General features: G+C 37.3%; 1 protein-coding gene across 1 annotated transcript; it reads left to right on the top strand.

Moving 5' to 3' along the window:
* The first annotated feature begins 1748 nt into the window (after positions 1 to 1748).
* On the top strand, positions 1749 to 6363 carry LOC149831736 (plant cysteine oxidase 1-like). The gene is made up of 5 exons (XM_090012195.1): positions 1749 to 2362; positions 3560 to 3678; positions 5488 to 5641; positions 5722 to 5925; positions 6081 to 6363. The coding sequence occupies exons 1-5, from the start codon at positions 2131 to 2133 to the stop codon at positions 6206 to 6208; spliced, it is 837 nt and encodes a 278-aa protein (XP_089868321.1). The 5' UTR covers positions 1749 to 2130; the 3' UTR covers positions 6209 to 6363.
* Positions 6364 to 15033: the final 8670 nt, after the last annotated feature.

Below are 15033 nucleotides of genomic sequence, written 5' to 3'. Positions count from 1 at the left end.
CTAAGGGTTGTCAATATAGCTTCTAAATTCTTTCAACACCTTGCTTGACTCGATGGAATTTGGCTTCGCTGCACTAAACCCATTTTTTGTCATTTTATAGAGGAAGACACTAAAGAAAAGTGATACAAAGGATTGTAAAGTGATCGGAATTATAGTCCTAGATAAAAAAAAGGAAAAAGTAAGACTCATAAATTGGATCCCACGTAGTTAAGATAAGGCTTGACTAGGGTTGGGCATTAGGCCGTCTTGTGCCCGTTTAGAGCTCAGCCCAGCCTTGAGATGGCCCGACCCATTTACTAATGGACCAGGCTTTGGCTTGGTTTTTAATGGGCTCGGGTTTTAAGAGCAACCCATGACCCGGCCCATTGGCCCAATAGGCCAATGTGAAGTGAGTCGAGCCCGGCCTGACCCAAACCCAACTAATTAGTACAATTAATTAGGTAAGTAATAGACAAGTTTTCATGTACCCAACTAATTATCTTTCTAGTTTTCATAAAATTAATATAACTAATTAAATAATTAATAATAATTATCAAGTTATTATGTAATTAATTCATCTTTTATATTATTAAAAGGTAATAAATAGATCAGGCCCGTCAGCCCAGGCTGACAGCCTACGAGTTGACTTGGACCTGAACCACGTATATATATATATATATAACAAGTCAGGTTTCAGCCCCGTAACTAATGGGCTCAGGCCTAGGGATGGCAGTGGGGCGGGGCGGGGGACAAGGTCTCCACCCCCGCCCCCCCTCAAGATTTTATCCTCCACCCCCGCCTTCATCCCCGTTTCATGTCCTCCATCCCCGGTTTAAACGGGGATGAGGCGGGGCGGGGATATTGCGGGAAAAAGTGGTGGGGGCGGGGATCGTGGCGGGGCGGAGAAAAGTGCACGTCCATCCCTGCCTCCACCCTCGGATGGGGATGGATTTTAACCTTCGTCCCTGCCTCCATCCCCGTTTCATACCCTTCATCCCCGGTCCCAATGGGGCGAGGCGGGGCCCCGCTTTCCCCCGGTCCACTGCCATCCCTACTCAGGCCTAAAACCTTGACCCAAACTCGTCCAATGACAAATCGGGTCGGCTTGGCCCACCACGCCCGGCCCATTGCCCACCCCTAGGCTTGACAATGATGAAATTTATCTATACCGATTTTTAAAAAGGAAACTTGTTTTTTTTTAATTATAAAGAGTTTTTCTTTCTCCTATATTTTCCAAAAAAAAAGAAAGAAAACAGCATTTCCGACTGTGGATGAAAACGCAATTTTTGTAAACGGGAGTCCCTTTACGGAACATATGATGTATGGTGGGCCCTTTTTTTAAAACACCACAGAGAATGAAAACGACGACGACGAGGCCCTCGTGCCACAAAACCGGAGGGACGCAACCGTCTTTTCCCTTGTAACATTACCATTTCCGCTTATTTTTAAAAAGCGGGTTCTACAAAACCGGGGGTTTCTTCCCCCACGGATTTGATGAAAATACGGGGGCGGGGAAAACTCCCGCCTCTGACCCCTCTCCTCCACCAGAAAACCATTCTCTATTTCTTTTTTTCTCTCTCTCTCTCTCTCTAAAAAAAATCTCCTGTTCCCATTTGTACTCATTCTCTCGCTTCTCAAAATTTTCTTTTCTTTGTTTTTTTCTTACAAACTACCAATTAAGAGAGAGAGAGAGAGATGGGTTTCCTCGGCACCTGGTTTTCCTTCACTGGCTTACACTTATTTATTCCTTCCTACCTCCAACTCTGCCCACCCCGGCCTTGGATTTTTCCAGTTCCGGATATTTTTTCAGGAATTTCCTGGATTTTCCTGTTGATGATATGAAGGATCGCTCACTATCAGGCAAAGAAAGGAGGAGGAGGTGAAGGTGGACGGGTTCTGCACTTTGCTTATTTCTTTTTAAGAGCTCGTCTATCAAGATTGGTTAGAGAGCTCGAGTTTGTTGCTCCTGTTTAGCCTTGACTCTCGAGGTTGGGGATAGAAACTCAAACCGTTTTTTTCTTTCTGATTTTGTTCCGGGATGTCCGATCACTAGCGTACCTTTTCCCTCCTCCGTTACCTTTTGGGAAGCTAACCTCTCTGTTTGAGAGTGTCCCTGACCGCCGAGTGGTTTTGATAGGAAGAGAAGTGCAGATGAAAATCGGGAGAAGGGTGGTGGAGGAGAGGAAGCGGCGGATGGCGTCGGGAGATGGGAAACTGTTAGTCGGGGGTGAGGGCGGCGTCGGCGGGAGCGGGTGCCGGAGGATGAGGCGCCGGACGTCGAGGCCGCTGGTTCAGGAGGTGTTCGACCTCTGCAACGAGGTGTTCAGGAGCCCCGGTACCGTCCCGTGCCCGTTCGACGTGCAGAGGATGAGGTCCATCCTCGGTGAGCACCTCTCTCTCTCTCTCTCTCTCTCTTGCATGCTTGTATTTGGTGGACGTAGATCTAATGCAAATCATAGCCGTCCATGTTACTTGAGATAAATCTAAAGCGGAAAAATGAACATATAAAGTTAAAAAAATTATGTTTTCAAGGGGCCGGAAAGTATTCAAACATAATTTTGTCATTTTGACGACGATTTTAACGTGTTTGCAATATATATATATATATATATATATATATATATATATATATATATATATATATATATATATATATATATATATATATATATATATATATATATATATAGAGAGAGAGAGAGAGAGAGAGAGAGAGAGAGAGAGAGAGAGAGAGAGAGAGAGAGTTACGGGACGTTCGTTGATTTTGAATGATTTAGGTCTAATTTCCTGAACGAAAAACAGGAACTAGTGGCGGTCACGGCTGCCGCTAATTCAATAAGTAAAAAATACCTGACCGATGATCTGCGCAGGATCAGCGGTGCATTTACTATTACTGTTTTATATATAGGGCAATGAAAACCTCCCAATAGAAACCTTTCCACAATGCAGGAAAAAAACTTGCATAACTTTACAGATGGGCAGCTGATAGCTATGAGGGCTTAATTTTCAAACTCTAATTCTCATCGTGGAACCATTTCCAAATATGCTTTTCAATTTTTAAGCTTTCTTGTGCTGGAAAGTTGGATAATCTGGGATATTGCATTTTATACCAGAATGTAGTATATCAACTTATCCTACTTTTTCCGATAAGCTGCTGCATCAAGACACACCCCCATTACCCCCTTCCTTCATAGGCTCTAACATTAATAGCCTGTTGCAAAGTTCTCTAGCTATCAGATGGCATGCTTCCTCACTAGGTGCAGTTTTAGTGGCGCTGATCTGGTAATACAGTGGGTTACAACTTACAACATTATTGTATGATACCAACACAACACATGACATCTGTCCTTGTGTACTTGTTCACCCCACAATGCAGGACAGGTGTCGCTTCCCTGTGAAACAGTTTACATAAAACGTTTTACCTGATCTGCTCCCCAGTTTTAGTTGTGATGTATAAGTGCAACAATTACTAAGTTATGTCCTGAACTCTGCTACATTCTCAATTGCTCATGCATTTTAGATTGAGCTTGGAATTTATGATGCTGCCCTAGTTGCTTACGAAGTGGGCATTTTGTCACAGATAGGATGAAGCCAGCTGATGTCGGGTTAAGTGAAGATTTTTTCTTCGACAACGGTAGGCCTGTGAATGGAACTCCAAGAGTGACATATATGCATATAGACGAGCGCGAGAACTTTTCGGTGAGTATTAGTATACCTGCTATTTATACTTGTCATTACATAACACAGTATACCTGTTAATTATCAATAAAAGTGGGGTTATCTTGGATATATGTATTGTATTGTGTTGTTTGATGAAATATTCAACGTATCCTCATTTTCTAGATAAGCTCATGTATCCATAGATCCCATCATATTGTAGTTAGTTAGGATTAGCATTGTTTGTTTCTGAAGAAAATTCAACTTTTCAAACTCCTGGCATTGCTCTCTAGCAGTGGTTCTATTCAGGGCTTGAGTGGTTGATTTACTTGTTGTATTGTCCACTAAGTTGCACAGACCTGTGCAATGCGTGTTTCTCATTGAGGTTGGTCTGTTCAATTGAACGTCATAAACTCCATGCCTAAATCCTGTCACAATTGGCTTGGTCGCTCAAATTCATCTTTTTCTCCATATCAAGAGCACAATTATTCACCGGTGTTCAAGGGAGAACAGATGAATACTTTAGTCTTATGTCTTAATGATTGATTGAGTTCTCAATTGGAGGCAACGATGTGCAAACTATCACCACACACTCTTGGCAGTGGCTTAAAATCTGTTTTCTGATGGTCCTGTACTGAGTTACCGGAAGCTTCTTAGATAGGCAGGAAGCCGGCTTCCTGGAAACTCGCTTCGGACATGTGATACTCCTCGCTTCCGAAGCTTGATGGGAATCTCGATTCTCCTATGCTTTTCACACTTCATCTATTCTTGTTATATGTTTTCTCACTCTACTTTTCACATTTTTATGTGCTTTCTCCTACGCTTCTCACTCACTTTCATGTACTTTCTCTAAATTGGCAATCATCATTTTTAAATTTTGTTAAAAATTTAACTCTTACACTAGAAAATCATAAAATTTAAGATTAATCACTTTTATTTTAGTTTTTGTTTGTGTTCCATTTCGATTCCCATCCAATTCTTATATTGCTTTTTTTTATTTCTCGCTTTCCGCTTTTTATACATTTTAAAATGCATCACTTCTAGCTCCTTGCTTCTGCCCGTATAGCGGTTCCCGCTTCAGCTTCCTAGTCTGGCAACCTTGGTCCTATATATCAATAATTTTGATAAGACACCTGTCTATGTAAGAATAATTCTCTCATTGTGCTGAATTATTTATCCCTGGAATACATTTAGGTAGAAAATGTTTGGGGTCTTGGGGATGCCACTACCACTGATACCCAACCTTTGTATAATTTTTCTTTGGATTATCAGTTGCACATTTTAAAACTAATTGAGCAGATAGCTGGTTCATCGGCGTAATATGCATGCCGGTCGGTAACAGAAATTGGGTATTAGAACTTGCTTAGTTCATAAGAAAATCTTTTAGACATCCAAAAAAAGGATATAGTCATCTTACTCAAAGTCATGGTAACCATTTACGATTATCTGTCTATGCTGCACAAAATGTATTTTGAGAAAGGTCAATTGTTCGTAACTTTCACTGTCATGAATTTTGAAAGCTGCCCTGTTGTAATTGAAGGTTGGGACTTGGGAGATTTTCCATTTAGCTGGATAATGATCTGTAATAGTTATGATTCATAATCTTATTGGTTCTTAGACACCTATAGCAGCTGGACGGGTAGTGGAAAACTATGGACTTCACTCTGTTATTTCCAACTTTCTGTAGTCCTTTTCGTTGCAAACTCTTTTAACATGTGTTATACATTCACATTTTTGTTTTGTTTTTTTTGTTTTTTTGTTTTACTCACATGGACCTTGGTAGCAAGTTGGACTTGTCTTTGGCTCTTAGGGGTCAATTTGATCTTCTAATGGTATTAATCTTTTGTGCAGATTGGTGTTTTCTTGCTCCCTACATCATCTATCATTCCGCTGCATAATCACCCCGGCATGACTGTTTTCAGCAAGCTTTTATTCGGATCAGTGCATCTCAAATCATATGATTGGGTTGAACCATTTGAATCAGAAATTGATTTGCCTTCTCATGGTGAGTACAATTCTGTGTTTTGGATTTAATTTTCTTGTCATTGTCATTTGGAGTTGAATTGACCAAGGCGCACTTGGCAGTGGGACTAGCAAGGTTGAAGGTTGATAGTGTATTCACTGCCCCTTGCAATACTTCGGTGCTCTATCCAGCTGCAGGAGGCAACTTGCATTCTTTGCAAGCTGTGACACCATGTGCGGTGCTTGATGTGCTCGGTCCACCATATTCGGTTCCCGAAGGCCGGGATTGCACCTATTACCGGGAATTACCTTATTCTAGTTATTCTGGTTAGTTCATATGCTGCTTATGTTCTGAGTTCCTAGTGTTGTGAACTTAATGCTATTTCTAATTGTATGCTACTTACTACCAAGATGTCTCTTTTGAATGATTTCTTACATTCTCCAACTTATACTGATGATGGGTTTCCTTTTCTGAATCTCAGGACCAATTCTTCCTGTTGATGACAACACGACTTGTTATAGATGGTTAGAAGAGATCGAGCAGCCGACCCCGGAAGAGTTTCCTGTGGATGGTGTAAAATATACAGGTCCCCGGATTATTGACTTCTGATAGGTGGTGTTTCAAATGACAGAGCAGCTGTTATGCCATTAATTTTGCTAACATCAGACTTTCTTCACAGGGGTTTAGAACCCCCATTTTTTCATCTTGTCTGTTGTAATCTGTTTTTTTATTCAATTCATGTAAACAGATACTTTTTTCTTTCACGTATTGACTGGTATTGACTGTTAATATATAACTAATTCCGTTCCATCAAACCAGTGTGTTTTAAGAGGTCTTGGTCTTATCTCACAGAAAAATGATTGGGTCACTTAGGGAACGTTTGGAAGCGAGAAAATGAGTGGAAAAAAATGCAAGTTTAAAAGAAAAAATGACAACTTTTCCACCCGCTCCAATTCTTACCAAGTAGGATAATAGTTACGAGTAATAAGTGGGTGTAATAAGCAATGCATGAAGCTAGAAGTGAGTGTTTAAAAACGAATGGATGCATGAAATATGAGACTTTTAGGAACATGGGAAAGCGAATAAGATGCAACAGTAAAAACAAGTAGAGAATAACATAAAATTATGGTAAAAACATGTATTCTTTACTTGAAGTGAACTCTTAAATAATTTTGATAAAACTCATTGATTATGTTACTTAGAAAAATGTATTTCTTTTAGCACAAGAAATATGTTTAACTGTTTGACATAGAAGTTAATTTCGGTATTAAGAGAAACATCCTTTATGAGTTTTTCATAAAGTTTTGTAAGCATGAAATAAGCAAATATGAAAGAAGCATGCGGTTTCAGTTCTAAGGATGTAGACGGATCAGATCCAGTATGACACTTATTATTTTTTGGTTGTTCTGACTCCGATCCTGATCCTGATCCAATTTTTTTATGTATTTGGCTGATTGAATGATTAGGTTGTTAGATATTTTATGCAGGCTTACACATGTAATTAATCACTCATTATAAATTGTTTAAGGAGAAGGCCCATATAAAGTGATCTTATAAGGTTGGGTCATATGCCATCTTATAAAGTATGGTTACAATAATGTGTAGATACTTATGTATTTTCATATGTTAATTTTTAATTTTATGATAGGCTGAATTGGAAAGGAGACTATAGAGTGGTTACAATTAAGCTATGGTCTCCAAAACCATATATAGTGGTTGTTTTCATTTGCCTCCTCATCAAGAAAGAAAATTGTCCTTCTCTCATTAAGTTTAGAGAAGAAGGAAATACCACCTATAAAGGTTTTAAAAGATCTAACCTATTAAGATCTACTGGTGCAATAATGGATTCGGGTACGCTTTCGCATTATGTTTTATTTGTTTATTTTTTATCTTTTCAATCATTTAACATGAACAAATTTAAGAATTAAGAAATATGATTTCCCTAATCAGGAATTCAACAATTAATATCAAAGCTTTTTGTTCTTGTTAAATCATTGAAATATTTGATTTTGTCATTCTTTTCTTTGTTGGGTTGCCCGAATCCCATCGGATTCAGTTTTTTCCTTTGACTGCCGACATTAGGGGTCGTTAATAATTATTTTTTATTTTCATCACAGTCGACGGTGTAAGATGGGGTTTTGTTGGGATCGATAACCAGTCGTGGGGTGGTACACTCTTTCGATGGTGTAAGCCACCAGACAGTTTGTCGAACGTCATTCGGGGTTTTGGTGCAGACACCGTCGGGTGCCTGCACAGATATCGAGAGGGAGGGAAGGATCAGACAGTCCTCCCCGATCCCTCATCAATTTTGGTGAGGGGTTAGATCCCCCCTCCCCTCTTATTTTCCCATTCGACTTCAAGGTATAGGCAGAGGAGGGCTGAATGGCCCTCTTTGCACCATTCGGTTGCTCCCGGATGAAGGGAGGGCTGATCTGTTCCTTCCACTAAAGTTTTGAACGAAGGAGGGGCCGATCGGCCCCTTCCCTTTCAGTTTCGAATAGAAAAAGGGTCCTTCCATTGTTTTCAGACGACTAGGGAGTGCTTGCAGGCCCCCCGATTGGTCACCCTCATCGGACCCCGATTGGCGCCCGACAATGACAGTTGGGGCTTTCGGTTTGCCCCAACCACCGTAGGGTGATCAGGTACCAGCACTCGACGACTGACAGTTAGGGTTTTCAGTTCGCCCCAACCATTGTTGGGTGACCAATCGGGGGGCACACTGTCGGCCGGGCTCGGTCCCCATCTGGTTTACGGGGACCGACCCAGATTGGCTGTCGTCTGACCCGCAGGTCAGGTCTGGCCCGGCTTGACCCGACCTGACCTGATAGGCCAGACCTCGATGCATGGCTATGGAGATAAAAAAAAGGAGACATTTTTTTTTTTAAATTTTTTGGTTCAGGCCATTAAGTATGCATTTTTTAGTCCCCTTTAAAGGGTTGATTTCAGATATATTTTTGACCCTATTTGGATTATGGCTTTGTTTTCTTTTTGTTCATATGCATGTAATCACATATTAAATTTAAACTCTGGTATTCTTTTCAAAATAAGGATCTGATATTATAAAATACGTTGATTAAAACATGTTACCAAAGTAACATCTCTTGTAAAGATTGACTTGTTTGGAATATTAAGATATTTGTATATTTGAGGTTCATGTGAATAGTGATCGGCCCAAAGAAATATTACTATTTGGTCAAACTCAAATATACTTTTAGTAATAAATATGAGATGATTATCAAGTTTTTTATGTGAACAATGAGTCAGTCCAAAGAAAGGCTTATTGTTTGACGAGATTAATTGTCCATGTTTGATTACTTTGATAAGAGTATCACTTACAAGTTAACATTTTTGTCCAAAGACTAAATGTCAATGTTGTGTTGGGTATCTTGTGATGAAGTTTACCACAGTTTAAATATATTTATTAATGTTAATGCATGTGAATATGTATATTAATTGTGAGTATGTTGTAGTTTATTTATTTTTTATTTATTTAATTCTTCTACTTCTACAATATCTGCAAATATCAATTCAATCATTTTTTTGAATGACTCAAACTTCAAAAACTGAAAATAAAATATTTTGATTGTTTTTTGGTGTATGAATTTAGACCTTGCACTTCAAGATGATCAACTCACTGCTCTCACAGATAGAAGTTCCACTGAGGATAAAATGAACTATGAGAAGTGTGATTGATCCAATCACATGAGTCTTATGATCATAAAACGTGCAATTTCGAAAACCTTTAGGGACGCTATGTTAGAAGAGGTTAATGCCAAGAAGTTCCTTTAGAAAATTGAAAAACGTTTTGTTAAAAACGAAAAGGGTGAGACAAACACTCTCTTTTTGAGTCTTGTTTCAATAAGATATAAAGGTAAAGGGAACATAAAGGAATACATTATAGAAATGTCTCATCTTGCTTCAAAATTAAAGGCACTAAAGTTAGAGTTGTCTGAGAACTTATTCATGCATTTAGTTTTGATATCTCTTTCTGTACAATACAATCAATTTAAGGTCAATTATAACTGCCAAAAAGAAAAATAAATTCTAAATAAGCTTATTTCACATTATGTACAATAAGAAAAAATGATGAAACAAGAAAAGACAGAAAGTGCTCACTTGGCAGTTACCTTTAAAGACAAATTTAAGAAAAAGAAAAATGATAAGAAAGCTGCAGTGAACCCTCTATTGCAAAAAAAATAAAAAGAAACATCAGAATCCAAAGTTCATTTATTTCTTTTGCAAAAGCGAGGGTCACATGAAGATTGTACAAAATATCATGCTTTGCGTGAAAAAAAAGGTACCCTCCTTACTTTAGTTTGTTCTGAGATTAATTTAACTTCTGTACCCAAACACATTTGGTAGATGAATTCTGGTGCTACCACTCACATAAGTGTGTTTATATAGGGTTGCCTAAATTGCTGAATGCCAATTGATGCTGAAAGATTCATCTATGTCGTTGATGGCAAATTAGTTAAAGTTGAGGCAATAAGAACTTAAGTTATTATTAAAGATTGATTGTTATTTAGATTTGAAAGAAACATACATTGTATTGTCATTTAGACAAAATTTGGTTTCTATTTTCGCATTAGACAAATTTGATTATTATTACTTATTTGAAAATAGTCAGTTGTTTCTTAATTCAAATCTTATTAGAACTAGTTCTTTACCTATGATCGATAACCTATATTTACTTAATACTATTACCTCATATCATGAAACCTTGCATGCAAGTTCATAAGATACAAAACAAAAATTAGCCAATGAGAATTCTGTTATTTTATGGAATCAACACTTAGGTCATATTTCTAAATAAAAAATTGAAAGGCTTGTAACAAGTGAAATTCTTGATTCTCTTGATTTCACTGACTTTTAGGTTTGTGTTGAGTGCATAAAAGAGAAACAAAAAAAAAAATAAACAAAATAGGTACCAACAGAATAACAAGCGGCTTAGAACTTATTCATACGGATATTTGTGGGTCATTCCCTATAGCTTCTTGGAATGGTTAATAATATTTTATTATATTCATAGATGACTATTCACGTTATGGGTACCTATATTTGATTCATGAAAAGTCACAGTCACTGGATGTGTTCAAATCATTTAACGCCGAAGTTGAAATTTAGCTTGGTAAAAGGATTAAAGTTGTCAGATCTAATCATGGTAGTGAATACTATGGTATATATGATGAATTAGGTGAACAACGTCCAGGGCCATTTATTAAATTCCTAGAGAAATATGGTATCATCCCTCAGTACACCATGTCAGGTACTTCTAGCATAAATGATGTTGTTGAGAGACGAAACATGACCTTAAAGGATATGGTAAGGAGTATGATCTGTCATTTTACTTTATCAGAGTCCCTCAGAGGAGAGGCACTAAAGACTGTAGCTTATGTACTGAATAGAATACCAACTAAAGCAGTAACTAAAACCCTATATGAAATATAGACAAACAAGAAGTCAAGTATGAAGCATTTTCATATTTGGGGATGTGCAGCTGAGCCTAGGCCATATGAAAGAAAACTAGACTCAAGAACGGTTAGCTGCTATTTTGTTGGATATTCTAAAAGATTTAGAGGTTATAAATTTTATGACCTTGTGAATAAGTACTTTTTTTAGATGAAAAATGCTTGTTTCTTTGAGGATGCTGAGTTTGAGGAAGGTAATAAGGTAAAAGACATTGCTTTTGAAGAAGAATTTGTTTTTCTTTATACAATTATTGTTGACAATGATCAGATTTCAATTTTTGTCATTGTTTGAACAAATTCAGAACAAAGCAATGTTCAAGATCTTTCTATTCAAAATCAAGTTTTTACTCCTGAAGTATAAACTCAACAACCTTAAAAAATACCTCAAATAACTCAAGAAAAAGTGTCATTAAGGAAATCAATAGAGAAAGAAGAAGGGTCATTCCAGATGATTATATTATTTTTTTTCAAGAATATGAGGGTGATACTGGCTTAAAGGAAGATGATCCAATCACATTCCATAAAGTTATACCGAGTTCTAACTCTCAAAAGTGGATAGATGTCATGCATGAAGAATTTAAATCCATGAAAGACAATGATGTATGTGATCTTATCTCATTACCTAATAGTGTAAAACCCATTGGTTGCAAATGAATATTTAAAAGCAAGAAGGATTCAAAGGGTGATATGAAAAGATATAAGACACGTCTTATTGCAAAATGATAGGCATTGACTATACATAGACTTTCTCTCCAATTTCTATGAAAGACTCTTTTAGAATAATGATGGCAGTTATGACTTATTTTGATTTGGAACTACATCGGATGGATGTAAAGATTATATTTCTTAATGGTGACATTGATGAAACAATATATATGGTGCAACCAGAATATTGTGTCTTTAGCGATGTAAAGAAAATAGTTTGCAAATTATAGAAATTCATCATGGACTTAGGCTTCCCGTCAATGGTATCATAAATTTCATCAAGTTGTCCTCTCGTTTAGTTTTGAGATGAATGTGGTTAATGAATGCATATACCATAAATCCAGTAAGGGCAAATATATTTTCCTGGTTTTATATGTCGATGACATTACTTGCCAGTAATGATATAGGCTTATTGCATGAAACCAAAAGAATTTTGACAAAGAAATTTGAAATGAAAGATCTTGGTGATACCTCTTTTATATTAAGAATTCAGATACATCAAGATTGTTCTCGGGGTATTATTAAATTATCGTAAAAGATCTATATCAAAAGGATTCTTCACAAATTTGGCATGAAAGATTGCAAACCCGGTGACACCCCAGTTGCTAAGGGAGACACATTTAGTCTCACTCAGTGCCCCAAACACCAGTTTGAAGTTAAGGATATGGAAAAGATTTCATATGCATCTGCTGTAGAGAGTCTTGTGTATACTCAAGTGTGTACACGTCCGAATATAGCATACATTGTTAGGATGTTAGGCAGATATCTAAGTAACCCATGAATGAATCATTGAAAAGCAACCAAACGGGTTATGCAGTACTTATAAAGAACAAATGATTATATGCTCATATACAAAAAGTTGAATCAGTTAAAGATCATTGGTAGCGGTGGCAATCAGATCGGGTTGGCAGGTCAACATACATCAACCCAAACCCGACCCGTTTATTAAACGGGTCGGCTGTGGCAAACACGAATCCGACCCGTTTATTAAACGAGTAACCTGACATGACCCGCCAACCCGTTTATAAACGGGTTGGGTCGGGTAAATGGGTTGGCGGGTCGACAGACGGGTTGGCAGGTCAACTCGCCCGCCTAACCCGTTTATTAAACGGGTCTGTCGGGTTGGCATACCCCTAACACGAACCCGACCCGTTTAGTAAATGGGTTAGGCGGGTCGACCCATTTATTAAACAGGTTAGTTTAAGCCCAACCCAAACCCGCCTAAGAGGCGGGTTGGTGGGTCGGGTTGCCGGGTCGTGTCAGATTTTGCCACCCCTAATCATTGGGTATTTTGATTTTGACTTTGTTGGATGCCAAGTCACTCGCAGATCTATGTCAGGTTATGTTTATCTGTTGGTCGGAGGAGCTATCTCTTGGAGGAGTGCTAAGCAGACACTCATTACATCTTTCACTGTGGCAGCAGAGTTCGTAGCCTGTTATGAAACATCCAACCATGGAATATGGTTATTCAATTTTGTCACTGGGCTACGGATTTTAGATAATATTGAAAGACTGTTAAAGTTATTTTTTGACAATAATTTGACAGTGATATATTTCAACAACATGAGTTCATCAAAGTCAAAACATATAAACATGAAATTCCTTGTTGTTAAAGAAAGAGTGAAGAATGGTCAAATATCTATTGAACATATTGGCACAAACTCCATGATTGTAGATCTACTTACCAAAGGTTTACCACCTAAGGTCTTTCATGAGCATACTACTCGAATGGGTGTTATATCATTTAATAATATGCTAGTTTAGTGGGAGTTTATATTCGGATGTTCTGAGATAAAATAAAGTTTCATTACTTCAGTATAAAGCTTAGCTTCCAGTTTCATTCTGTACTCATTTATTGTGATCTCACTAAAAAATAAGACATGACTAGTTGGAAATAAACATGTTTAGATCATATTACATGCAATTTTCATGCTTTACATTCATACTTGATCTATGTCATTGGTTATGTCAATATACGTAATCATTGGTGGGTCTAATTATGATGAATGCAATGAAGATCACTTTGGTTTTATGTTGACATGATCAATGAATCAGAGTGTTGGAGACGTCATTTGAAAAAATAGTAATTTTCAACTCATAAGGATATTATATAATGCGTGATTATATGGTAACATATGTGGCCTAAGTGAGAGACTCTTAGATATTTCATGTGGACCTACATATCTAATTAATCACTCATTATAAACTATTTAAGAAGAAGGCCCATATAAAGTGATCTTATATGGTTGGGCCATATGACATCTTATAAAGTATGATTATAATAATATGTTGATACCTCGTCAATTTTTTATTTTATGATGAGTTGAATTGAAAAAAAACTATAAAGTGGTTACAATTAGGTTACGGTCTTCAAAACCATATATAGTGGCTGTTCTCTTTTGCCTCACCGTCAAGAAAGAAAAAACATCTCTCTCATTAAGTTTAGAGAAGAAGAAAATACCACCTATAGAGGTTTTGAAAGATCTAACCTATCAAGATCTATCGGTGCAATAATGAATTTAAGTACTCTTTTATATTATATTTTATTTATTTATTTATGATCTTTTCAATAATTTAGCATGAACAAATTTAAGAATCAAGAAAATCAATCATCCAACTTAGGTTTGACACTTCCCAAGCTTTCTAAGTTTTAATAAGCTTTTTAAAACTACAAGTAGGACATTCACCCTCACTCACCTGGGACACACACAGAGTATCAACAGGCATAAGAAAAGGTGTGCTGTGCTGACCCTTTCGTCCCAAATTCTGACTCCTACCCGGCATGCAGGCACCTTTAACCGGTGGGTTTCATAAGAGCTTGAGTGTCGGTGACCCCACATGGGATCTCGTGTTTACCTCGCTGAAGGGTGGGCCCATTAAGTGACCCCACATGGGGTCACCTGTTTTATTTTAACCGATTGGATGTTTTAATAACAAATTACCTTTTCCAAAGACACGCTGCTTCCTAAAGTCACTGAGTTAATAATTTTTTATAGAAATATAATGACTAAAAATGCCCTTAATTTTTTATTTATTTAATTGAAGAATATAATTCTTTTTCTCAACGAGGGACCAAAAGGTAAATTTCGTATTCATAGCAGCCTGGCTGGGTACTTAAGAAAATGAAAGAACATAAAATGTAATAACAAAAAAAAAGCAGTCGTGTCTTTGTAAATAACTGATAAATTCGGAGGCTTTCTGAGTTTTAAAATATCGAACAATAATTATATATATTATTTTTGGCGCTACGTTATCCCTTTC

Source organism: Nuphar pumila, chromosome 7 (genome assembly GCF_984573655.1).
Source record: "Nuphar pumila chromosome 7, dmNupPumi1.hap1.1, whole genome shotgun sequence".
Classification (NCBI taxonomy): domain Eukaryota; kingdom Viridiplantae; phylum Streptophyta; class Magnoliopsida; order Nymphaeales; family Nymphaeaceae; genus Nuphar; species Nuphar pumila.
This window is presented reverse-complemented; position numbering and strand designations above follow the sequence as displayed.

Bases quoted from the DNA above. Each gene is read 5' to 3' on its own strand.
- LOC149831736 (XM_090012195.1), top strand. From the start codon at position 2,131: ATGAAAATCGGGAGAAGGGTGGTGGAGGAGAGGAAGCGGCGGATGGCG. The intron at 2,363-3,559 runs GTGAGCACCTCT...ATTTTGTCACAG, and splicing joins GAGGATGAGGTCCATCCTCG to ATAGGATGAAGCCAGCTGAT. The intron at 5,926-6,080 runs GTTAGTTCATAT...TCTGAATCTCAG, and splicing joins ACCTTATTCTAGTTATTCTG to GACCAATTCTTCCTGTTGAT.